General features: G+C 53.0%; 1 protein-coding gene across 1 annotated transcript in view; it reads right to left on the bottom strand.

Annotated features, from left to right (window-relative positions):
* Positions 1 to 24,136, bottom strand: part of DNMT3A (DNA methyltransferase 3 alpha) — a 102,922-nt gene that overhangs the window by 46,198 nt on the left and 32,588 nt on the right. The window contains exons 3-4 of the mRNA XM_077843888.1: positions 16,828 to 16,932; positions 2,031 to 2,301 (exon numbers count right to left, since the gene is read on the bottom strand). Of these exons, the coding sequence (XP_077700014.1) occupies positions 2,031 to 2,301; positions 16,828 to 16,932 (376 nt within the window). The remainder of the gene's footprint in view (positions 1 to 2,030; positions 2,302 to 16,827; positions 16,933 to 24,136) is intronic.

The following is a 24,136-nucleotide window of genomic DNA, read 5'->3' as shown; positions in this document are numbered from 1 at the left end:
AGCTTCTGTAATCTGTCTTCACTCCCTCCTACCCCCCAAAGTGGTGGCCCCCCAGTCATCCTCCAGCTTTCGGGGAACAGACCGGGCTGGCTGGGCTCTCCCTGTCACAGTTCCTCAGAGAACTGTGTTTATTTTCTCTTAGAGAACCTATCTCCCTGTATAATCACATGCTTCTCAGTGTGACTTTCTCGTCAACGGCTGTCTCTCCAGCCGACTGTGAGGTCCTTGAAGGCAAGAACCAGGATTTTGTGTATGAGGGCTTCCCCAGCTCCTGGCACAGATCCTGACACACACACACCAAATGGATGTCTGAGAGACACCTACTCACTGACTTGAAGTAGGAACTCGAGAACAAATAGAAACGGAGACAGGGAAATCCCAAAGTGAAAGCAAACCTTCAAGGGTTAAGGGCGGCCTTAGAGCAATGGCTCCATCCCACCAGATGGGAAGGACTGCAGCTCAGTGCCAGCCAGTGGTGGGGTCCCAGGAATCCGGGGATCAGCCGTGGGCATGCCCAGCTGGGAGAAGCAGCACATTTGCGGGAGGTGGGGGTGGTGGGGACTGATGGGCTCCCAGGTTCCGCTCTGGAACACCCAGTCTTCTTAATGGGAGGGATGGTGCCTTTGCTTCCTTTCCTCCTGGATTTCCCTCCAGCCCAGTGTCGGGACAAACTCTCAAGACACTCAGGTGAGGCCAGGAGCCCTGGGCAGTTCCAGGCTGGCCTGTCCTGAGCCCCACTGCAGAATAAAAGGGGACAGTGGAAGGGCATAAAAACTTTGAAGCCAGAGACCAAGACGGAATGCATCCTGGATCTACCCCTTATGGGCTTGGGGGCCCTGGGCAAGTCACTGCATCTCGCTAAGTGGCAGGGGTTTTTTTTCTGCCTTAAAATGGGGATAATACCTCTTGAAGAAGACTGAGTACTAAAACGACGAACACAGAGTACCTCAGAAAGCACTTTGCGCATAGTGGGAATATCATAAAAATATTAGTTGAATAATTAATGAGTGAAAGATATAAATATATATATATCTTTATATTTGGAAATTTCTTCTCTGGAAATGCTCTCAATCCTGCAGGAATATTGGGTTTGGAGCCATACAAAATAAGTTATGCCAATTAATCAATTTACTCATTCCATCATACACACTTGGAAGGAAGACTTTTTGAATTAAAACGCACATATGCAAAACAACCTGGCAGGGCCCCGGGAGGATCAAATGTGATAATATATGAGAAAGCGCTCTGTAAACTGTGAAGCCCTGTACAAATGCTAGTTGTCCTCATTACTAACATGTTTACAGCTCAGTTGGCCCTGAAATCACTGGCTTAACCTGAAAGAGAAAAGTAGGCAATTTTCCAGGACTCCAGGGCAAGGCCAAAAAGTCTGGGGAGGAAGGGGCCTGGGCTGGGCAGCTCACTGGCCACCCCCATCCACTCCGCCCCCAACCCACTCAGTCACATCCACATTTGAGTTGAACCCATGGTGGGTTCAAGACATCTGTGCCTGGGAAGGCTCCTGGACTTTTAACACCTCGGCGGGCATCCTGGAACACTCAGGCGAAGGGTTACAGACACAACAATCCCTGAGAGCTGTGGGTCTTATAAAAGAGGAAGCAGGCCAGGTGAGGGCTGAGGGAAACTGAGGCACACAACCAGCCTACAGAGAGGTTGGGTGGGGGGAAGAGCCATCACCCCAGTCCTGCAACTGTTGGCATTCTATAAACCCACTGTTGCCAGATCTAGCTTTTTTTTTTTTTTCCTCATGAGAAGCCAAAACTCCAGATTTTTATGTGAAATTTCTTGATTTTTAAATACTGGCAACTAATTTTTTAAAATGTCTAAAACACTACATGGGCCAAATAAAACATGTGTGCAGGCTGCATCCAGCCAGCAGCCTCCAGGGTACAGCCTTGGCAAGTAGACCTTCGGCTCCCATGCCTCCTGGGACCTGTTGGCCCCAAGTCTCTAACCGTTGGGGGGGATCCTGGGGAGCCCAGAAGAGGCTTCCCCTAGCGCCCAGGACTCACTCTCTTCTGTGGGGGCTCCTCGGCCATCCTTGGGGGTGCAGCAGCCATTCTCCACGGCTCTGGAAGCTTCAGGTGGGGTCTCAGCCGCTCCCTCTCCCTCTGCTGGGGCCCCGCCCTTCTGCCCTCCAGCAGGGCTCCCCTCCTCTGGCTGGGGCTCACTCCGCTTCTCCAAGTCCCCGTTGGGTAACAGCTCTGAGGGGCCTGAGTCCTGGGCCATGGACGGGGACTTGGAGGTCACTGCGGAATCCTTTGGCGTGTCACTGCTTTCCACCTGGAAAGATGAAGAAACAGAAGGGGAGGATTAGACCTGTGGTCTTGCGCCACTTTTGGATCACTAACCCTTCTGAAATTCTGGTGAAAGTCATGCACCCTTTGTCCAGAAAACCATGTTCACACAGGCATCCACGTAAACAAATATACTAACAATTTTGCTCTCTGTTTCAAGGGATTCATGGGCCCGACTCCCTGCAGTCAAGGGGTTTGTGGCCTCCCGTGTAAGAAGCAGAAGAATCCAGGCATGTCTACCAGCCTGGTTTCACTGCCCAAGCGACACCCCACCAAAGCCGCCACCCCTACTCCCTGAGGTGACATAGGACTCCCAAGCCTACTCTGCAGCCCCTGTTAAAAACAAACATTCTGCTATTCATGAGTGAAAAAAAAATACATATATCTATGTAAGTAAAAACAAACATTCTGGAGCACCTGGCTGGCTCAGTCAGTAGAGCATGCGACTCTTGATCTCAGGGTTGGAGTTCAAGTCTCCCACTGGGCCTAAAGCTTACTTAAAAAAAATCAGTCAGGGGGTCCCTGGGTGCCTCGGCAGTTTAGTGCCTGCCTTTGGCTCAGGGCGTGATCCTGGAGACCCGGGATCAAGTCCCACGTTGGGTTCCCTGCGGGGTGCCTGCTTCCCCCTCTGCCTGTGTCTCTGCCTCTTTCTCTCTGTGTCTCCCATGAATAAATAAATGAAATCTTATAAAAATAAAATAAAAAATAAAAAAATCAATCAATCAAATAAAATATCAAAGATTTTTTTAAAAAACAAACATTTCGGGCAGCCCAGGTGGCTCAGCAGTTTAGCACCTCCTTCAGCCCAGGGCCTGATCCTGTAGACCCAGGATCGAGTCCCATGTCGGGCTCCCTGCATGGAGCCTGCTTCTCCCTCTGCCTGTGTCTCTCCCTCCCTCTTTCTCTCTCATGAATAAATAAATAAAATCTTAAAAAAAAAAAAAAGACAAACATTCCTCACGCTATCCCTCCTTCAGATCAGGACCCCTCCTCAGAAGATTCTAGTGCCACCCATCAGTTCTGGTAACATTGGGCTGCTCTGGCTTCTGCCAAATCCCTCTGGCTTTCCTTTTGGCTTCCCCCAAGGCCCAGACCCAGATAGTGACTAGCTGCCAACTGGAGCACAAGGCTCAGTGGGGGCCTCCCAAATATGCTGGGGCCCCAAAGCCCAGCACAAGTCTTTCCCTCAGCTCTGGACCCCACGTGCTCTCCGGGCACCCCAACCCCTGGAGAGCCACAGCCCTCACGAGCAGTTTGCAACCTCTGCAGTAAGCCGGCCGGGCCGGTGGTCTCATGCTCCCCTTCCAAAAGGAAACGTATCCCTTCATCCCCAAGAGTCTAAGAACTGAACTTGCTACTACAGTTCCAGGTAATAAGAATCACATCAAGGGTAATCATAGGGATCCCTGGGTGGCGCAGCGGTTTAGCGCCTGCCTTTGGCCCAGGGTGCGATCCTGGAGACCCGGGATCGAGTCCCACGTCGGGCTCCCAGTGCATGGAGCCTGCTTCTCCCCTGCCTGTGTCTCTGCCTCTCTCTCTCATTCTCTCTCTCTCTGTGTGATTATCATAAAAAAAAAAAAGGGTAATCATAACTGTGCTTTGTAAAGGTCACTCCCTCTCACCGTTACCCATGTCGACCCACTCACCCTCCCTGAGGAGGCTCTCAGAGAATTCTAGGACTTGCTCGAGGCAGCACACTTTGAAGGACAGAGTGAGGGCATGAAAGCCTGGTGAGTACTTTGTCCTTGGCCCTGCAGGGGCAAGCAGGCTAGGGCACCTCAGAGGGAATGGAGGTGTCCTCTTGGAGCAGAAGAGGCAAGCATCCCCTGTGCTCAGTGCCCTGCCATGCCCATGGGCACAAGGCTGCCCTCAGCAGTCCTGCCCGGCTCCATCCCCCGAATGCCTGTGGGAAGGGCAAACACGCTGCTAGCCTGCCACCCCTAAGTCTTTTTTTCCTCCTGTTTATAAAAGTCAGACACATACAAACATTCAAACCACATAAAAATGAGTCGTGGTAAAAGGTTAAGGCTCCTTTTTCAATCCCCTACCTCCAAAATCACAGGTAAACCCTTAACAGTTTGGTGAGTATCCTTTCTAGACTTTGTTTCTATGCATCTACGATGGTGTGTGAGTTACATGTTTACACACATGGATTCACACACACAGCCAGATCCAGAATTTTTTTTTCCCTAATAGGGTATCTTACTACTCAGTGTTCTATAACTTGCTTTTTCACTTACCAAGCATAGTGGGCATCTCTCCATACCCGTGCATATGGATCTGTCTCCTATTTCACAGCTGCTCAACATTCTATTGAATGGATGCTCCATAATTTATTCAAACAGTTCCCTAATTGTGGGCCTTTGGGCCGATTTGCTTTTTGCTGCAGTGAACCCCCTGCACTTACAGTTCTATGTGCCTGTGTATGTCTAAATCAGAGTCCCAGAAGTGGGCTGGCTGGTAGAGGCCTGCTTTAAGTGTGAGTAGATTGGCCAAATTCCCTCCAAAGACTTGTACCACTCAAGTGCACTCTGACAGCCTGAGAGTGCTGGGCTCCCTCCCCACACAGCCCAGTAATCTCCAAGGCTGCTTCTGCTCTAAGGTCTATATCCTCAACTCTGAACCCAGCTGCTATCTGTCCAAGAACCCCCCCAGGGTGGCAAATAGGAACAAGGGCCTTGGGGACAAAAAAAAAAAAAAGAAAAGAAAAGAAAAACTAGAGTCTTCCCTGGCCAAGGCTCTAGGCACACAGGGTAGCCTGAAGGCAAGCAGAGGGACTTGCCAAGCTGTTTTCCTGGCTGAGTGGGGTAGCTTGGGGCAGGCCTGCTTCCAGGAAGGGAAGCTCCCATGGAAAGCTGCAAATGTGTGCAGTCCTTGGCAGGTGGGGGTGGGGGTGGGGCTAGAGCAAGAGAAAGAGGAGGCGTCTGGCAGAAACAAGAAGTCCTCTGCTAGCCCAGCCTTGGTCACAGAGGGCTGAAGCCAGCAGAGCCAGGAGGCCAAACACAGGCATGCAAGTGAGCAAGCAGGCCCTGTCTTTCTCCTTAGCCTCCATCCCTGAGTATTGGACCCGACACACTGTCTAGGACTCAGATGGCCTTTCCTACTTCCCTGCTCAAGCCAACAGGGTTCCTTGGCCTAGAATGCCCCTCCCTGGTATAAATCCTCTCGCCTCTAGACAGCCCAGGCAGAGTGGGGCATGCCCAGGCCCCCATAGACACCCCAATGTCTGGCTGTACCGGGCATCACAGAGCTCTAAATGTGGCACTGCCAGGGAGGTGGGGTGGCGGTCCCCCTGGCCAACTCAGGCTGGGAAATTCAGGTCAGAGCCAAGCTCTTATCATGCCCGTGTCCTTTTGCCTTCTGGCCACATGCTGCCCCACAGACACCTCAAGTTGGGGCAGGCTCCCAGCCCCACAAAGCTACTCAAGACAACTCTGCTGTCACTAACTTCCTGCCCGGGGACCACATGGCCTCCTCTCACCCTGGGACTCACTTCCTGTTGATTGCCAGCTCCATAGCAGAGAGAGCCAGGAGTACCTGCCCTGACACCCATGCTGATCAAGCATCCCTTCCAGGCCCACCCTGGAGGACCCTAGGTTGCAACAGTGTAAGGCCCACACCCCTTCCAGAGGTGGGTAAATGAGGAGAAGGAAGTGCTCTCTACAGATCTCCCTCCAGGGTTAGCTCAGCATGCTGAAATCCCCGCCTTGCCCCCCTAGTCCTCACCTCCTCTCTTCCCAACCAGGCCACCCTCTCTGGTTCTAGATAAGCCTGTGTAGGCCAAAGCTCTGGGATCAGGGGAACTGCTGACTCCCACTCAGGCCAGCCCTTGATCCAACTTAACCCCCAAGAGCCCTCCCACCCTGGGGCACCTGGCTGGCTCAGTATGGGAAAGCATGCAACTCTTGAGCTCCGGGTTGAAAGTTCAAGCCCCGCATTGGGTATAGAGATTACTTAAAAATAAAATCTCTTTTTTAAAAAAGGCATACCCCCACCTCTGCCCTGCCCCAGCCAGTAGTGGACCCTCACTGGCTCCCTCTCTGGGGCCCAGGCAGCTGAGCAGTTGAATCCACCTATAAGAAACCACTGAGAGGAAGGAAGGAGGTTCACAGGCAGATGGCCTGAAGTGGCTGTCCGAATCTCTGAGAGAGGCTGGGGGCACCTGAAAGGGGCACCTTTGATGAGAAGAACAGCCTAATCCACACCTGGAAGCCCCTCGGAGAGCCAGGCCTGCACCCTTCTGCCCCTACCTCCATGCCCTCCTCTCAGCCACCTTCTGTCCCCCATCACCCTTGGCTTGTCCATTCCTGGAGGCAGGGACTTTGCTTTATCAGGCTGGACTCAGCAGGTGCAGGGCACAGGGTGGGCACTCAGTACCCATAACTGATTCCTGAATGCCAAGCCTAGGTTAAGACTCAGAACATCCTGCTCATGTGCATAGACAGAGTTTCAACCTAGCTGCACGTCACATGTAACTGCTTAAAATTCTGTTTTCATTTGCTTTTATTTGACAGTTGCCTTGAAAGGAGACAGGGCATACCCTGAGATACTCATTTTTCCTCGTGGGGGAAGGGGGAGGGGAAGCAGCAGAAGCCCCTGGTTCTTTCAGAAGCCACCACCAGCAGCTGAAGGTGACAATTTCAACTTCCTCTGCTTCTCACCTGTGGAGCTGAGGGGAGGGAGCAGAGAGGTAGATGAATGGGAATGGCAGGCTGTGCATGCCCCTCTCTCCCCGGGAGGTGGGGCTAAGGAGTCGGGGCAACAGATTTGGGGGCAACAGATTTGGGTAAAGCCATGGCTTATTCCAAGCTGAGGAAGGCAGTGGCTCTCCACTTGGTAATGTGTCTGAGACACCTCTGGAGGTCACGCTGGGGTGGGGAGGCCTGCTGGCTTCCAGTGGGTAGGGGTCAGGGATGCTGCCGAAAAGTGTGCAAGAACAGGGCGGAAGCCACAACAAAGAATTATTTGGCCCAAAATGTCAATAATGCTGCTGTTGAAACTCCCCCCACCGCCCCCTGCGCTGAGGGTTGGGGCACTGACCAGAGACTGCCTTTCTCTAAGAACCTTTAAAAAATAAAAAAAAAAACTTTAAAAAATATTGTGGTAAAATATACATAATATTTACCATTTTAACCATTTCCACATGTACAATTGAGTAGCATTATGCACGTCCGCGTTGTATGACCAGTACCACCATCCATCTTCAGAACTTTTTAGTCACCTGAGACTGAAATTCTGTCCCCACGAAATATTAACTCCCCATTCCCCCGGCCCCCCCAGTCACCACTGTTCTACTTTCTGTCTTCTCAGGAACATTTTCAAGTCTTCCTGGCTGTCTCTCTCTCTCACACACACACACTCACACACACACACAGAGACACAGGAACACAAACACACACTCACCCCTGGGAGGCATTTGTGCTAGGCCTTGCCCCCAGGCCGCAGGCCTCCCCAGTCCCCTCAGCCCCTCCCCAGTGCAGGAGTGGGGATAAAGTCCACCCCAGTGGTCACGGAACCCCCAGCCCACTGCAGGCACGGCTTGTTTACAGAGCTCTTCACACCCTATCTCATTATAGCACTCCTCTGCTGCACCTCATTATTCATTGTGTGTCTCCCTCCCAGACGCATGAGATTTACTTTACTTATTTTTTTTATTTGTCTCCCTTCCAACCATTCCACCTACAGCTCCCCAGCACAAAGCGCAGCACGCAGCATAAATACACGTATACAATTAATAAACGTAATTATCACAATTGTCTTGACGTGGGGTATTACCCTCACTCTTCTGGAGGAAAAAGGCTCCAAGGCTTGCCTCCAGTCACACCACCTTCTAAGTGGTAAAGCTTCCAGAATGACCCAGGTACAAGAGAGGCATTGGAAAGCCTCTCCCCCTTTGGGTTGAGTCTCTGGAAAAACCCAACCTCAAATCCCCAGGGTTCCCAGGAGGAAAAGGAGGCTTTGATGTGCCTAAGCAGGGCCAGGGAAAGGCCGCTGGCTGTTTCCCTGGCAGCAGCCACGGCGGCCGGCGAGGAAGTAACCCTCCTCAGTGAACCTGTCCGGGCCCCAGCCCCTGTCCTCCCCCTGCTCTGCTGGAAGTCTGGAGCAGACCCCAGAACTCCCACCCCTCCCTCTCCAGGTGAGGCCTGGCCTTCCAAGGCCGGGCAGAGGGCTGAGGCTCCAAATAAGGAAGCGACTTTTGAGAGGCCGTTTATTAGAATAATAATATTTACACACAAAAAATTAATACCTGGCAAATAAGAGACGAGGGAAAAGGACATAGAGGAGACAAGGCCCAGACACCATGGACAGAAAAGTCCACTCGCCGGGGGCGGCCGGGGCATGGGGAGCAGCTGCGCGCAGGCTCACCTGGGCCCAGGTGTGGAGGGGGCAGGCCCAGGGCCCGGCCTCTCCGACCGGAAGCCCCTGGAGGTCCGAGCCGAGCCGTGTGCGGCCTGCGGGGCTGGCTCCGGGCACCTGGCTCGCTCTGCCCCGCCCCACCGGTGGCCAGGGGCTGCGGCTGGAGGGGGCCTTCTGGGGAAGGAGGCCGGGGAAGGAGGCCCAGCGGCCGGCAGATGTGAGGCGGCCCCTCCCCTCCCATGTTACCGCCATTGTGCTTTTAAGGCCCTTGGCAGCACTGAGCTCCGTGCCAGCCGGGAACCCTGGCATCCGGCCAGCCTTGGCCTCTTGATTAAAGACACACAGTCACACGCACAGACACACAAGGGGTGCGCCCCCTCCCGGAGACACAGCCCGGGAGATGTGCAGGGATGCGGCAAAGTGACATCAACAAAAACACGTAAACAGTCCCCCTCTCCTCACAACTGCAGGCCCATCAGCCCCCTGACCGAGCCCTGGATTTTTCCCAGGTTGACTCTAGCTTCAGGAAACAGCAGGCCAGCCTGTCCCACAAGCACTGGCACTGGGCCCATGCTCCCCCCTCCCCTCTGCTCCAGGCCTTCCTGCAGCCCCTTCTGCCGGCAGCCCTGGATCTGACTGGCCGGAAGTAGCCTTGAGGCAGGGAGAACAGGAGAGGTCCACCCGGTGCCAACTCCCGAGAGAGGTCCTCAAAGCCTTCCTGCTCGGCTTTCCTAGGGTGAATGGAGTCAGGCTCCAAAAACTTTGGAACTAGGACTCTGACTCCTCCGATTTCCTTTTCCCTGGTGGAGCAGCTAAAAGAGCCACCAGGGGGACTAAGGGACAGTAGGACCAGAAGCCAAGGAAGGCCAACTTTGGAAAGCCTGGGCATGCCCTCCGGGCCTCACCATTTAGGCTGATGAGCTGCCTTCCCTTCCTCCTCCCAGAGATCTCTCTACTATGGGTGCCTGTGTCAGAGACAGACGGACGGACAGACACTAATTCTAGGAGACAACTTCAGAGCCCAGCAGAGCCTTAGAGGTAACACAGTCAGTGCCCCTGCTGGCCATGGCAAGTGGATGCAAGAGCGAACATGCCTGGTGGTGGCCAAGCCACTTGGGGTTCCGCTTCCGGCAGGGACACCTGTCCACCTGGAAGAGGGCCTGGCTGTGCTCTTTGAAGTCAACCTCAAAGGATTTCAGGATGAGCTGGAGGCTCCCTCTAAAAAGCCATTATGTATAGAAGATCCATATATTTAAGTAAATCTCTTTTGAAGTCATTTCTATTTGCAACCTCTACAGTCCATGGCTGGGGTTTGGTAAGAAGGAAACCCACCATGGGAAACGGGGCCTTCTTTTCTATGCTTCACGTACCTTTCTAAAGCTTCAAATGGGTATCTCTTCCCCTCACTGCCGCCACCGCACCCCCATGGGGGTACACTCCCCCTGCCCCACCCCACAATGTGATTTCATAGCTTTAATCACATCCCCTCTAGCCTTTGTCTCTCCAGACCAGGGAGCCATAATCTCTCTTGTCTGTCCTCGCTTGGCACCACTGCCTTCCCCTTGATCAAGCTAGCTGCCCTGCTCTGGAGCTTTTCCAGTTGGGTTCTATCTTTCTCAAGGTGGCAGGACCGAAGGGCACCCAATTCTCTAGGCAAGGATGATGAAAGAAAAGCAGCTTTAGCAGCTCTGTCCAGATGCAGTGCCGGCGAGTCTCCGCCTCACAGGAGGGGCGCAGGTGCAGCTCAGGCTCTACAGAAGCCCACGGAGGCCAGACCCGGGGGAGCACGTGACTTTCTCTGGAGGTGGCCCTGGACTGTGTGAGTCCAGGAAAGGGAACAGGGAGGGATGAAAAACAACAAGGATTTTTGGAAAAACAACATGGAGATTCTGGGATTTCACTGAGATGCTTCCCCTCTAAGACCAGTTATCTACAGTGGCCTCCACAAGGGCCCCTGCCAAATCTGCTCTCTTCCAGAAGTCTCCGTCTCTGACAGTAACACTGACGTCAGCCCTGGGGCCTGTAACATCTTCTTTTTCCCCTGGCTCTCCCTGGTCCGCAGGGGCCGGCGGTAAGGGCCCAGCCAATTCTGTCCCCGGCTGCCTCCCCCTAGCAGGCTCTGGGGGTGTTTTCTGGCACCATCTCACCCCACCTGACCCCACCCTCCTATCTCCCCGCATCGTCTCGTGCTCAACCCACCATGCTCACAGATGCCAGGGCCAGCTTCCCAAAACATGACCCCAATCGCTTCACGCCCCCCGACCCCCTCAAAAATCTTCCAGATACACACGTTTTTGAGAGGATAAACACCTCAGGCCGCCAGCAAACACCCTCTCCAACCAAGGTCCAATGTGTTCGTACACGAAGCCCTTAGGCACTCAGCCACACCAGTAAGCGCACGGTTCTCCTTTGGCGCACATTCCTCCCTCCACACCTTTGTTCAGGAAGGTTCTGGGTAGGAAAGTCTCCCACTTTTCCCTGGATTTCTAAACATTAACTCCCTTCCCTCCCAGACCCAACCCGAACCCCTTCCCGCCACCCCCCCAACCCCCGCCAATGTATCTCTGGCACTTGAAGACCAGACCTCTAGCCAGGCTCTCAGGACCAGATGCCACTGGTGAGTGCTGCTTTGACCAATCAGGTGCAGGAATGGGCAGATGAATCCGCAGGGCATAGTTACCAGAGAGGTCTCTAACCTCCTAAGATGTGTGACAGATCTGTTCTCCTCACACCTTCAAAAACATGAGCAGAGGGGCGCCTTGCAGGGAGAGGAGCCTCTGAGGGGGCTGGTGGCTAGGACTGGGAGATATTCTTTCTGAAAGTTTTGTGCATAAAAACCAGGGGGCACCTAGTCACTGAATCAAGGTTCCAGGGATTGCTGAAGGAACCATTCCGACCTGGACACAAAGAGGGGATTTGAGCTCTGTCTTAACCAGGAGACAAGACAAAAGTTGCTATTAGGTTGGCAAATGAGCCAATACTGCAAACTCCCAACAGCTGAGTCAAACTGTCCCCAGCTGGCTTAAGCTGCAGTTGAATGGCTCCCTAACTTCCCAGTTTATACCCCAAGTCTTCTGCTCCGAAGAGGGGGGCGGCTTTGTCCTCTTGAACTCATTTGGGCACTGTGACAGAGGCTTAGCCTCCAATGTGGAGTGAGTAATGCTGGCTTTGGACTGGCCTGGCTGAGCTCAGCCCCTTCTCCCAGCCCCAGCCCCCCTTCCCCCTCCCCCTCCGGGTTATTCTTAGCAAGAGGTGACCTCAGAATGCTCCCACTGAGCAAAAATAACCCTGGAGGAAGTTGGTGGGTATAAATCTTCAATGAATAAATACATATAGCTAGTAAACAGGGTATGGAGCCCCAAAGGGCTGGTCACCCTCCAGGGTCCAGTGGGCAAGGGCAGCAACCGTCCCTCCTGATGCCCCAGCTGTAACCAGCATGAAAGACAAAGGTGGTCGCAGGGCTTGCCGGGCCTGGTGACGCCCTCACTTGTTACGTCCTCAGAAGCTGCTGGACAGGAAGACGCCTCTTTCTCCCACCCCGACGCTCACACCCACAAACAGGCTCACACTCTCCGGCCAGCAGAAATCAGCCCTGCATGCTGCCGTCCCTCCTCCCCATCGTGGGCACGGGCCAGCCCACAGGCCTTGAGCCCAGGTGCCAGCTCCCTTCCTAGGCCCCGCCCCACCCCGCACTGGCTTCCTGTTCCTGTTGCCTGCTCCGCTCAAGCATCCTGGCTCTGAGGCCAGGGCTGCAGCCCAGCGCCACTGCCTGGTTTTAATGGGCCCAACTCTCACACCTCGGACCACGGCCGCCTTCCCCACTTCCCCACAGGCTCCCCGGTACTGAGGTCAATCACCCTCCTCATGGTATATATGAGTTCTGTTTCTCTGTATGCTTGCTTTTTGGACCAGGCCTATACTTCTTTCCAACAGCCCTGCATTCACATGTTAACTTAAAGGGGATTTTGGACACCCAGGCTTCCAGGGCACGTGACTGGAGGGGTGAGGAGGAATGAGCCCTGTGGGCTTTGCAAGCAGGACATGTGGTGTCCAAGCCCCAGTCATCCTCTCTGAACCTCGGTCTCTTCATCTGAATGTGGGCATGGTGATGACAGAGGCCCCACCTACCTCACACAGGGAGGTCATCCTTGCTGAAAGCCTCCTTAGGCAATAAAGTGCTACACAACTCTGAGCCTTTATTCATGGTCTCTGGCTTCAGTGAGGTAGGTAGACAGTGCAATGCAGGGTGGCACGAAACATCAAATCTAGTGGAAGGGACAAGCTTCCTCTGTGTGCTTTTCTAACTATCTGGGGTGAAAGGCCAGGTTTTTGTTTTAGTTTTCTTAGTTCTCAATCCATCAAGAAATGATACTTTGGTAAAATACAAAATTACGCATGTGGATGTGGTGACAGTATCAGATTGACATAAAAGTTTCAAATTACTTATTCTCAGGTCCTTTTATAGGACATGTAACAGTTCAAAAGCCCAGTGCCCTCCAAGCATATGGTAAATGGGCTTATTACCTCTTTTTACTTTTTTAAAAGATTTATTTATTTATTTATTTATTTATTTATTATTTATTTATTTATTTATTTATTTGACAGAGAAAGAGCACAAGCAGGGGGAGCTGCAGGCAGAGGGAGAGGGAGAAGCAGGCTCCCCGCTGAGCAGGGAGGCCGACACAGGGCTTGATCCCAGGACCCCAAGATCACGACCTGAGCTGAAGGCAGATGCTTAACTGACTGAGCTTCCCAGGCGCCCCCATCTACTCTTTTATTCCCTAGTGTTCGTTTTGATTAATTTTACAAACAGCTCAGAAGGGAGGGTCACAATGGGTGTGGTGGGCTTCACTTGCAGGGCAAGCTCAGAAGGTCTGTGACAGTGGGCAAGGAGACAGAAATGTCCCGGGTTTCTCTGCCCCGGGGAGGGGCAGCGAGAAGTTGGGGTTTTTATGACAAAAGCAGTGGACTCTGAGCACCAGAGCAGGGGCAGGAGAGATCATGTGGTGAGGACCCATTCAGATCTCAGTCCCATAAGAAATGGGGTCTCTGAAAATTCTTGGACAGAATCGTCCCGTGGACAGTATTTAGTGTAACACTCGTGGCCCTCCTCTCTCTAGCACACCAGGTTGAAAGGTAAGTCTTATTTACCAGTGTGGTCCCTTCAGCGGGTATCAAGTGTCTGTGGCCGAGGAGTTATAAAGTATATTGGGAGCAGCTGGGGTCTGGTCTGGGTGGGGGTGCAGCCAGGAGGCTGATGCCAGAACACGAATGAGTAGAAGATACCCAGGGACAGACAGGCCTTGGGGACAAAACGAAGAGAGAGAGACAATGATTTCTTAGCATCGGGGCCAGGGGATGGTTAAGGACACTAGAGGCTGTACCTTATGGCTCCCAGGCCAGCACAGGAAATGCACAAATAAAGACCCCAGCCCGAAGCCAGCTCTTACTCTCAGCCTCCCAGCACTCCCCCCTCCATGCCACCTGTCGGGATCTGAGCCAAGCTCCCTCCTCTTTCCAGGCTTAGCTGGATGACACACACTCAGCTGCTTTAAAGCTCCCTGGTCAATCTGTTCCCAGGGCCACAGCTATACCAGGTCCCCAAGAAGCCCTCCGGCTATGTTCCTCTGCTGGGGACAGGAGGCCAGGACAAGCACCTGCTCCACAAGCCAGCCAGACAGCCTAGGAGCCAGGGGACCAGGAGCCAACCTCTAGCGACAGCACCATTGTCCCTCACATGGGCTCCCCTGGGGGCCCAGAGGCCTGCTGCCTGGGAAAGCCCATGAGCTCTCTTCTCTGGGGTCAGTCTTTCTGTTCCCCCAGTGGGCTAGGGGGCCCGTTCACAACAGCCACCTCAGCCCTCTTCCTCCCCCATCAGCATTGCCTTCCCCATGCTCTCTCTCCTGTCCTGGGGCCTCTCTTGAGAGTCCAGGGGGCTGCAGGTGTCAGCTAGGGCATGGGCTGGACCACGGCAGACTATGACCTGCACAGGATGTGCAGCACCTCCCGCCAGGGTTCCTCAGAGGCCAAGGCTAGGCTCCTACCTGAAAGGTCTGGTAGACATTGGCCCCACTGGCCCTTGCAAGGGGCAGGTGTATTATACGGCCCACCCTGCACATTTGGATCCCCTTTGCTATTTGCAAAGTATCCCCGGAGGTTGGACAGGACAGATATTACTGGCAGCCGTATTTTCCCAATGAAGCAGCAGAAGTTCAGAGCAGTTCAGTAATTTGCTCAAGGTCACACAGCTGGGAAGCAGCAAATCCAGTGCTGTTTCTTCTATCAAACCGAGGTTGCTATGGCCTCCTAAAATGAAAAGGTTTGGCCGGGCAAGGGCAGGATGGACCTTTGAGAAGCACTGGTTCTCTGGTGCTTGCACACGTTTAATTCCCATGGGCAGCTAGGAGGAATGCAACCTTATAATCTGTCTTTCAGAGGAGGAAGCCAATGTTCAGGCAGTGACTTCTGCAAGGTCACATGGGTGGTGAGTGGTGGAGCCAGCACTGAAACCCAGGTCTGTTATATTCTGAAGACAGTGTTCTTCCTTCTACACTAGCCCCTATTCCGGGCCAGGGAAGGGGAGGGCATATGACCCTCTGACCCTTCCCCCACTCGGCCTTGCCCCTGCTCCCTCTCATCTGTCCATCTCTGGACACATTTCCACACACCTGTCCCTGACTGCCTTGCACTTTCTGTCCCGGGGGCCTACTCCACCTCTCGGTGATGTGCCCTCCCTCTGGGTCCTAGTGACTCACAGGGATGAGCCAAAGGGTTGCTGGGTCTCTATTTGCTCTAGGTGGTGGCTGTGGTCCCCCGTGCACCTGGATGAGGGGCGGAGCTCTAGCCCACAGATCATGACCACACATGTAGATGGGGAATTACCGGTGGGCTCTGACTCAGCCTGGCTCCCCTTCCCCCTCCCACTCCAGCCTGCACTGGGGCCCTCCACCTTCTCCCACAAGTTGGGGAGGAGGGGGGCACCCTGGGAACCTGGGAATACAGCCTGGAGTCTGCTGCAAGCTGGAAACTCCTTTGAAGTCCCCTGTTTTATCTTTCAACTTCGTGTGAATTTTTCATTACAGGCCATAAAATATCCATGTTTGCTTTAATATTAAAATGCTTAAAATTACTTACCAATTAAATGACTTAACTTCTGCTTGCCCCCCGCCCCTCCCAACCTTCCAGTAGAACTGGCACTGGTACCCGCAGGTGCAGCCCTCTGGCTGAGAGCCCTCCTACCTCCAGCTGGCACAGCCCTCCCTCCCTCTGCTGTCCCTTTCACTAAGGCCACCATTCACCGTGACTCTCTAGTCCAAAGGAGAAAACCCTGCCCCACTGGGAACATCTCCTTGACAGGCCAGTTACAAATCTGACCTCCTGCTCCCCACTGCCTACTGGCTTGGGCTTTCCCATTCTCAGCTGGAAGGAGCTGAAAGAGAGGAACCAGCTGTCTTCGGGGCTGGCAAGGAACTATCACTCTGCCTCTGAGTCTAAGGCATAGGTAGGCAGGCTTGTTGAGCCCATGGGGTGTACCCTCCAGAGCACTGTTCATCCTGGGCAACCCTGGGGCTCCTCCCAGACTCAGGGCTTATGGCCTCCAGAGGCCTGGGCTTGGGGCCGGCCCCGTAGCACACACTTAAACAGTGTCTCCTTCTCATTCTTTATTCTGAAGGCACCCGCTAGCCTGCTTCTCTCCTCACTTTGATCAGACTCCAAGACACAGGTTCGCCCCTTCCAGGTCCTCAGGTGGGGCTGAGGCCCAGGGTGGGTGTGTGGATGGCAAGGGGAGGGCCCTGGGTGGGCCAGCCAGGGAATGGCAAGTCCCGCTGTCCAAGCCACAGGGCTGGGCTGGTGGAAACCATCAGGCTGTCTTACTGACTCTTCTGGAAGCAGATCTCAGCTCTGCCACAACTCACAGTGCAAGTCCTCTGGTCTCTAGGGCCTTCCAATTCAATGCAGAAAACAGGAAAGTTGTGAGGGTGGTGGTAGGATTCAAAGCCTGGGGAATGTCAGTGAGCTCTGCAGCTGGAGGGGTGCATCACATTGCCCAGTCTTAATGTCCCCAGGCGCCTGCGGGACACATATCACTGCGTGTAGAGCATGCATGTGTGCACGTGTGTGCATTTGCGTGCTGGAGGGATGCCATGACACTCACCGGGGGGTGCTTGCGCTTCCGCCCAGGCCGCCCCACCTTCCGTGCAGTTGTGCTGGGCTCCTGCCGCTCCTCCTTGCCACGGGCCTCCTCCTGCTCCTCTCCGTCCTGTGGGTACAGACACAGCCTATGAAGCCAGGGCGGGATCCGAGAGGACTCCTCCCCTGTCCCCCCATCCCATGACAGCCACATTTCCAGAGCCATGTCAGGCTGTTCCCCTACCACCCCAGCAGGGGCGACTTTCATCTGTGTCTTGCCTGGTGAAGCTTCAGTCAACAAATAAAACCTTGGGGGACTTCAGGGTAGATGCTGCAAACTTGGCACCGTGCAGCTGTGTCTCCTGGTGGACACATTTTCTCAGCCACAGAATCACAACACATGCTCTGACATAAAGCGTGTCTCTGGATAGGGTTTTATTTATGTGAAACAAATCTTACACAGGTACAAAAATTAAATTAGTTATATATTTAATGGGTCACTTTTATTGAAAAGAGTAAGATCCCCTGAAAAGAATTATTAAATTTAGCAACTGGAAACACATGCAACACTTGGAATGAGGACGGTGGCAAACGATAAGAGGACTGTCGCGGCCCCTGAGAATACACCTGCCAGAAGCATTTGCCCCGCATGTCTGTCACCCCACAGGAGCATCTCACAGACATTGTCTGGGGTTTATCTTGATGCCCTCCCTGAATTCACTGAGCCCTGGACCCGAAGTCTCGCTTCGTGACCCACCTCATCCAGCACCTATGAGGGCCGGGCCCTGCAACATTGTCTCCTGGAGCACAGTCAGAAACCTAGAAAGTCCTCCTGCCTCACTGCTCCAGCAGCCCGGCCACAAACCACCCACGGGTCGCTTCTGACTCAGCCGGCTCCAGCATGACTAATCACAAACAGAAACAATGTTGGGGAAGGAGAAAGGGACCCTGACCCAGCAGAGGGACTACAGGCAGCTCTTTGAGCACTGCATGATGTCAGGAGCCAAAGATGGCTTCAAAGTCCTCCCTGGGGAGGATGCCAACCCCGAGCAGCAACTGGTGCCCCAGAAGAGTAAAAGGGAAGGTGTGCGGGTTCCCTGTGGATTTAATCAAGATGTCCCTCAACATCCCACTCAACTTTCATTTTCTGTGATTTCAAAATCGCTTGTGGTTTGCCCGTCTGTGGGCGGGAGGGGAGGGTCCAGGATGGAGAGACAGTCTATACCAGGACCAGAGACCCTTGACAGGCTCTTTTCAGGAAAACATGGCAGAGAAGCTGTGAGGGCAGAAAGGCTACAGGGGGAACCGCCAGATGGTGGAGGGGCTGGGGCACATACCCCATGGTAGGCCAGGCCTCTGGTTCTGGGCTGTTCCTTGAGACCCCTGGAGACACCCCTGTATAAGAAATGATCATTTGGATTGCAGGGAGAGGACATATTTCCAAAGGACCTTAATCTTGGTGAGTTGTTTTTTTTTTTTTTTTTAAGATTTTATTTATTTATTCATGAGAGACACACAGAGAGAAAGGCAGAGACACAGGCAGAGAGAGAAGCAGGCTCCCTGCAGGGAGCCTGACATGGGATTCGATCCCGGGTCTCCAGGATCACATCCTGGGGCAAAGGCAGGTGCACAACCACTGAGCCACCCAGGCGTCCCTTGGTGAGGGTTTCAACTGATATACACAATTGAATCAACTGGATCCAGTTCAACTAGATCAACTGGATCTAGTGAATTTCAGGCCGAGATGGTGCTGGTTCCACTGCTGCTAAATGAGCACGATCCTGATCATTCTGACTAGGTAACAGCATTCACAAAACAGAGTCCACAGGGCACCTGGGTGGCTCAGTTGGTTAAGCATCTGCCTTTGGCTCAGGTCATGATCATGGAATCCTAGGATCGAGCCCCACGTCTGGTTCCCCGCTCAGCAGGGAATCTGATTCTCCCTCTGCCTTTCCTCCTCCCCTGCTCATACTCATGCTCTCTCTCATTCACTCTGTGTCTCTCAAATAGATAAATAAAATCTTCTAAAAAAACAAAAACAACAGTCCATGTGAGGTTATGTGAGGTCATGCGAAGGCACAGGACTTAGAGCAGACCAAAATGGGTTTGAGCCTGGCTTGTTCATTAGCTACTCACAGTATCGCTCTCTCTGAGCCTCACTCTCCTCGTCCATAAAAGGGGAGTATGAAGGTGCCCACTCTGCCTGCTTCTCAGGTTTTGAAGAGTAATGAACAAATGTTTTGTCCTCTTTTCTTTTTTTTAAGATTTTATTTATTTATTCATGAGAGACACAGAGAGAGAAAGAGAGGCAGAGACACAGGCAGAGGGAGAAGCAGGCTCCATGCAAGGAGCCCAACGTGGGACTCGATCCTGGATCCTAGGATCACGCCCTGAGCCAAAGGCAGACGCCCAACTGCTGAGCCACTCAGGTGTCCCATGTTTTGTCCTCTTGTCTGTTTTGCACACTGCTGAGTTCCCAGAGCCTCAAACGGGTCCTGCACTTAGTGAGTGCTCCACATGCCCCCCACAGGAGGGAGCTTCCATTTCCCCTGGCAGCAGGAGGCCGGCTCAGCCCGCTGTGTTTGCCTGGAAAGCACCAGGCCAGACCTGGCTGAGCTGCTGACCAAGCTGCTGACCGTTCCTCATGGCGGGGCCCATGGGACTGAAATGCACAAGGCAATGGGCAAGAGAGGGGGGCACCAACGTGCATCAGGATCAGTCTGGGTGGCCACAGGGTCTGGGAAGACTCCTGCTGCCCAGAAATTCCAGGCTTGAACTATTTCTTTAGCAGACTGCATTTCTGGCAGAGGGATTCATCTGATTTTCTTTTATTCTGAACTGACCTGAGACCCTGCACAGCAACAAGGAGACACAGTTACCCTACTGCAATGACCTAAAAACAAAGGTACTGGGGATTCCCAAATGGCTCAGCAGTTTAGCACCTGCCTTCGGCCCAGGGCGTGATCCTGGAGTCCTGGGATCAAGTCCTACATCAGGCTCCCTGTATGGAGCCTGCTTCTCCCTTTGCCCACCCACCCCCCTCCATGAATAAATAAAATCTTAAAAAAAAAAAAAAAAAAAAACGAAAAAACCCAAAGGCACTTGACATTTCAGGACTGGCAAGCCCTGGCTTCCATCAGCACGTGGAGACACCCTTTTGGGGCTGGGTGTGGTGGTGCCCTGATAGGCAACTCCCGTGCTACCTGGACACTGCTGTAATTTGGCACGTTTAGGGACCGGTGCCATGCCTGATGCACAGGAGATGCTCAACACATCCTACCCCGCTGTATTCAGTTCAGTGCAATACACCCCGGGAGGAAGGAATGCCTGGACGCCATGTCACCTAACCAGGTCTCGACATGTTGATAGTGTGGAAATCACCACACTATCAGGGTAGGCTGCCGTGTGTTGAGCCTGCACCCTGTGCCAGGGGCAAGGGCAAGGTGCGACACGGCCCCCGTTCAACAGTCAGGTGTCGGGCACAACCCAAAGAGCCTGGGCTGGGACTCAAACCTAGGTCTGTGCAACTCCTGGCCCGTGCCCATTCCATCAGGCCCTAAAGTACGGATTTGTGAAAAGCATGTTATTTGGGGCCAACCCATCACTCTTCCATGATGTGGCAATATCACAGGGCAAAGAGAAGGGTGGCGGGACCTCCTGCTCCCGGCCCGCCTGAGTTCACACAAAGTTAGGGGGATAACACAGAGGAGGGTGAGAAGATGGCTCAGGGCCATGCTCCTCAAGGAGGCGTATCAAGCCATCCATCCCCTCATCTGCCACAGGGGCAGATCTGGTTTCATTCAATATCTTTGCTGAGGGACTGAGCAAAGGAATGTAAAACATGCTTATCAAATCTGTAAGCAGCACTGAATAGGCGGCGTCACTAATACTCTGAAAGGAAAGAATCTGATCCAGGGTGACTTGGAGCAGCTGGAAAACAGCAACAAATTTAGTAGGAACAGACATGGGCCCAGGTTGGTTTCCTCATCCATCAGCTAAGGGGACTGCATTAGTCAATCCCTACGGTGGGGAAGTGGCAGGAGAGGGGCAGACATTCTAGTTGGGTGGGATTTGGAGAGGGTGGGGTGGGGGGTGGCAACGGTGAGCTGGACTTTCTGGCCTGCTCTTGATCACTAGTAATTTCAGGCTATTTACCCTGTATTGCTTTCCTCACCTATAAAACGGGGTGGACTGTATCTCCTTTACAGAGATGCTGTGACAATTCAACAAGGTAATATATCAAAAGCTGACACAGGATAGCCCCTCAAGTACACGCTAACTTCTGCTCTACACATCCTGACCAGAAGGATTCACAAAAGTGCATCCCTCCCCCTTCCCCGGCCCTCCCTCCCCATTCCCAGGCAAATCCCAGCATTCTGCATTTGCAGCCATCACTCACTGCTACAGACAAACCCCAGCATCTGGCTGGTCCTGCTGCAGTGAGATACTCAGGAACATGGGGCTCTCTGATCTTTCCAAAATGCAAAGCTGATTATGTCACTCTGCAGAGCTTAAGCCCTTGCTGAGGGGGCTTCCAGGGGCCTGCAGGATCAAGCCAAGCTCCTTAGCCAGTGTGAAGGAAGGCCCCCAGGATCTGGCAGGCCGCCCTGGTCTCCTCTCCCCACGGCCTTCCTCCCACCCATCGCCAACGGACTGCACCAGGTGCAAAAGTGGACTTCTTCCCTCTCCAGTGCCTTGGCATTCCTTCTGCCCCAACCACCTCCCCCTCAGGTTGACCAGCAAACCCCTTACTTCTCCACCTCATTTCCCAGATTTCCTTCCCCAGGGCTTCCTCCTCTGATCCTCTGACTGAGTCCATAGGTCCTTTCTCTCCCATAGTACCCACTACCCAACACTGCAATTGTCAGCTCTTGTCCTAGACAGGCCACGAGCTCCTTGGAGGAAGGGACTGTGTCTTACCTCAGCATCCCCAGGGCCTAGACCGATGCACCTAGCATGAGGCAGGCACTCAGAAACACTTGATGAGTGACTGTCACATAGTAGGTACTCAGTAAGAGTCCCCCCTACACACACACACACACACATACACACAGAGAGGTGGGCATGCAAATCCACAAACCAGCATAAATATAACTGTGTATGAGGCTCCAGTACCACTCTGATCTTTATGATTTCAAATCAAGAAACAAGATGACTAAAATGTACTTTCTAGGCTTAAACACAATCATGTCACTTTACATTTATGTAACTCTTTACAGCTTTCAAAGCACCTTCACATTTGGTGGCCTGTTAGATTAGGTAGTTACCATCAGCCTCTCTAAACTTCTGAGGCTATGATTTGACCTAGATTTTAACACAGCTCGCTGGATGGATTATTTTAAGCCACATACAACTTCTCATTCTGATGAGCTGGGCTGTGACGATAATAATCTCTCCGCAGTTGTACAGTACATGGTAATTAACAAAGCATTTTCACATACATTGTTTCATTTTATTCTTCTGCTTTACAGAAAGCAGAGCCGTATTATTTTTTTCCATGACACAGGCGGGAAATCTGAAGCTCAGAGGGGTTATCTAACTTGCAGAGATCAGAGAGCCAGGAAAAAAGGCTTTAGAACCCACATTTAAATCTTTTGATTCCCAGCTCATGGGTCTATCTGCTGCAACACCGCACTACACCCTACTACACTATGTGCTACTGATGTGTGTGTCACCGTGTGCGTCACCAGGAAACCAATGAACATGCAGGCAAGCTAAGGTAAAGGCACACACTGGCGCTCGCATGTACACATCCACACAGCTGTCTCAGGAGTTCATGCCTGGACATAGGACCCCTCCCCTTAAGAGATCTATGTCCCACCCGGAAACAGCCAGCCAGATGTACGTGCTCCCTTCAGAACATACACCGGATGCTACTGACCCAGCATCCGTTGAGCAGATGTCTCAAGTTGGTGTTTGAGTTGAGGGGATGAACTTGCCGGATCCAGCCAGTCGCTTGCCCAGACCCTTTGGGACAAGAAGCACGTACAGCCTTGGCCAGCTGGCTGGCTGGCCTCCAGGGGCTCTGTCTGTGATCGTGGAATTCAGTGAAACCAATTGGCCTCCCTGTCAGGCCCCATTCTGGACTGCCTGAGGCCCAGGTCTGCAGATTGACAGCCACGGGACTCTGCACACCACACTGCGCATATGCGCTCACAAGTGCCCCACACCCGGGCTGGGCCTACACACAGGTGGGCAGCAGGACGTTCTGTTGGAGAATGTGCAGGGAGGGCAAGGTGGCGGTGTGAGTGGCTATCAGCCCTCTGTCTCAATTATTGAACAACATTCAACAAGTATTCATTAAATGCTTAGTCCGCTTCATACTATACATATCGATGAAAGCCTCCATCCCTCCCAAAGGGCCATGCTCCTGGAGGGCAGTGGCCATGTTCTGTTTGCCCCTCCAAGCCCCCACAGCTCCCAGGAACCTGCACAACAGCAGGTGCTCCATAAGTACCAAACGGTTGAAAATGGTGGTACTTGTGGGTTTTCTCAGGCCCTCCTGCCAGGGCTGCAGCCCTCCCAAACAACCTGTGCGCCATGCTGGGTCCTCACCGCCTTCCAGAATGGAGACTCCACTAAGCACACACCCAACACACTGCAGCCCAGCCATGATGACCTCAAGGCCAACATGAGACCAGGCCAATGGGTGTGCTCAAAAACATTTATACATCACCTACCGGGTACTGGATACAGAGATAAGCAAATAGAACACTCAGTTTAGAGAGAGACAACACATAATCAAAGAAGTACCTAAGTAGAGTGTCCCCCTCGTGGACCCAAGGCCGCCCTCGCTGGCCCTACACAGCCCATCATTTCATCCCCACCCCACCGGGGAACTCCTTTCTGGAGGCACTACAACACTACATAGGGCATGATTTTTATTGATTTATAGAAGGAAAGAATCCAGACAAAACTGCTTCATAGCCATGTGACCTTTGTGAACTTTCTTAACCTCCCTAGACCTCAATTCCTCACCTCTAAAATGGGGATAATGAGAGGAGATGCCTCCAGGGCAATCAGGAGGATGAAGTGAGCTAATTGCCAAGCCAAGGAAACTCCTTTGCACAGTATGCCCTTCCATACTGTGCAAACGGTGTGTGGGACGATTACAAGTAATATCCCTAATTGCCCTGTGGCTCTCCGCAGGGCATGGCCAGGCCCAGGTGCCAGAAAGGAAGGGCATCATCCCCTTTTCCCCCTCATCCTGGGACACCCACTGCCATCTGCCCATCTCCACTCTGGGCGGGTAAATACATAGATTGCTAGGTAGGTAGATAGCAAGCTGGCTAGTTTTCCAAAATAAGTCACAAGACTAACTTAGTATATGCCAG

This window comes from Canis aureus, chromosome 12 (assembly GCF_053574225.1).
Source record: "Canis aureus isolate CA01 chromosome 12, VMU_Caureus_v.1.0, whole genome shotgun sequence".
Classification (NCBI taxonomy): domain Eukaryota; kingdom Metazoa; phylum Chordata; class Mammalia; order Carnivora; family Canidae; genus Canis; species Canis aureus.
The sequence above is the reverse complement of the archived record's forward strand: the minus strand, read 5'-3'. Positions and strand labels throughout refer to the sequence as shown.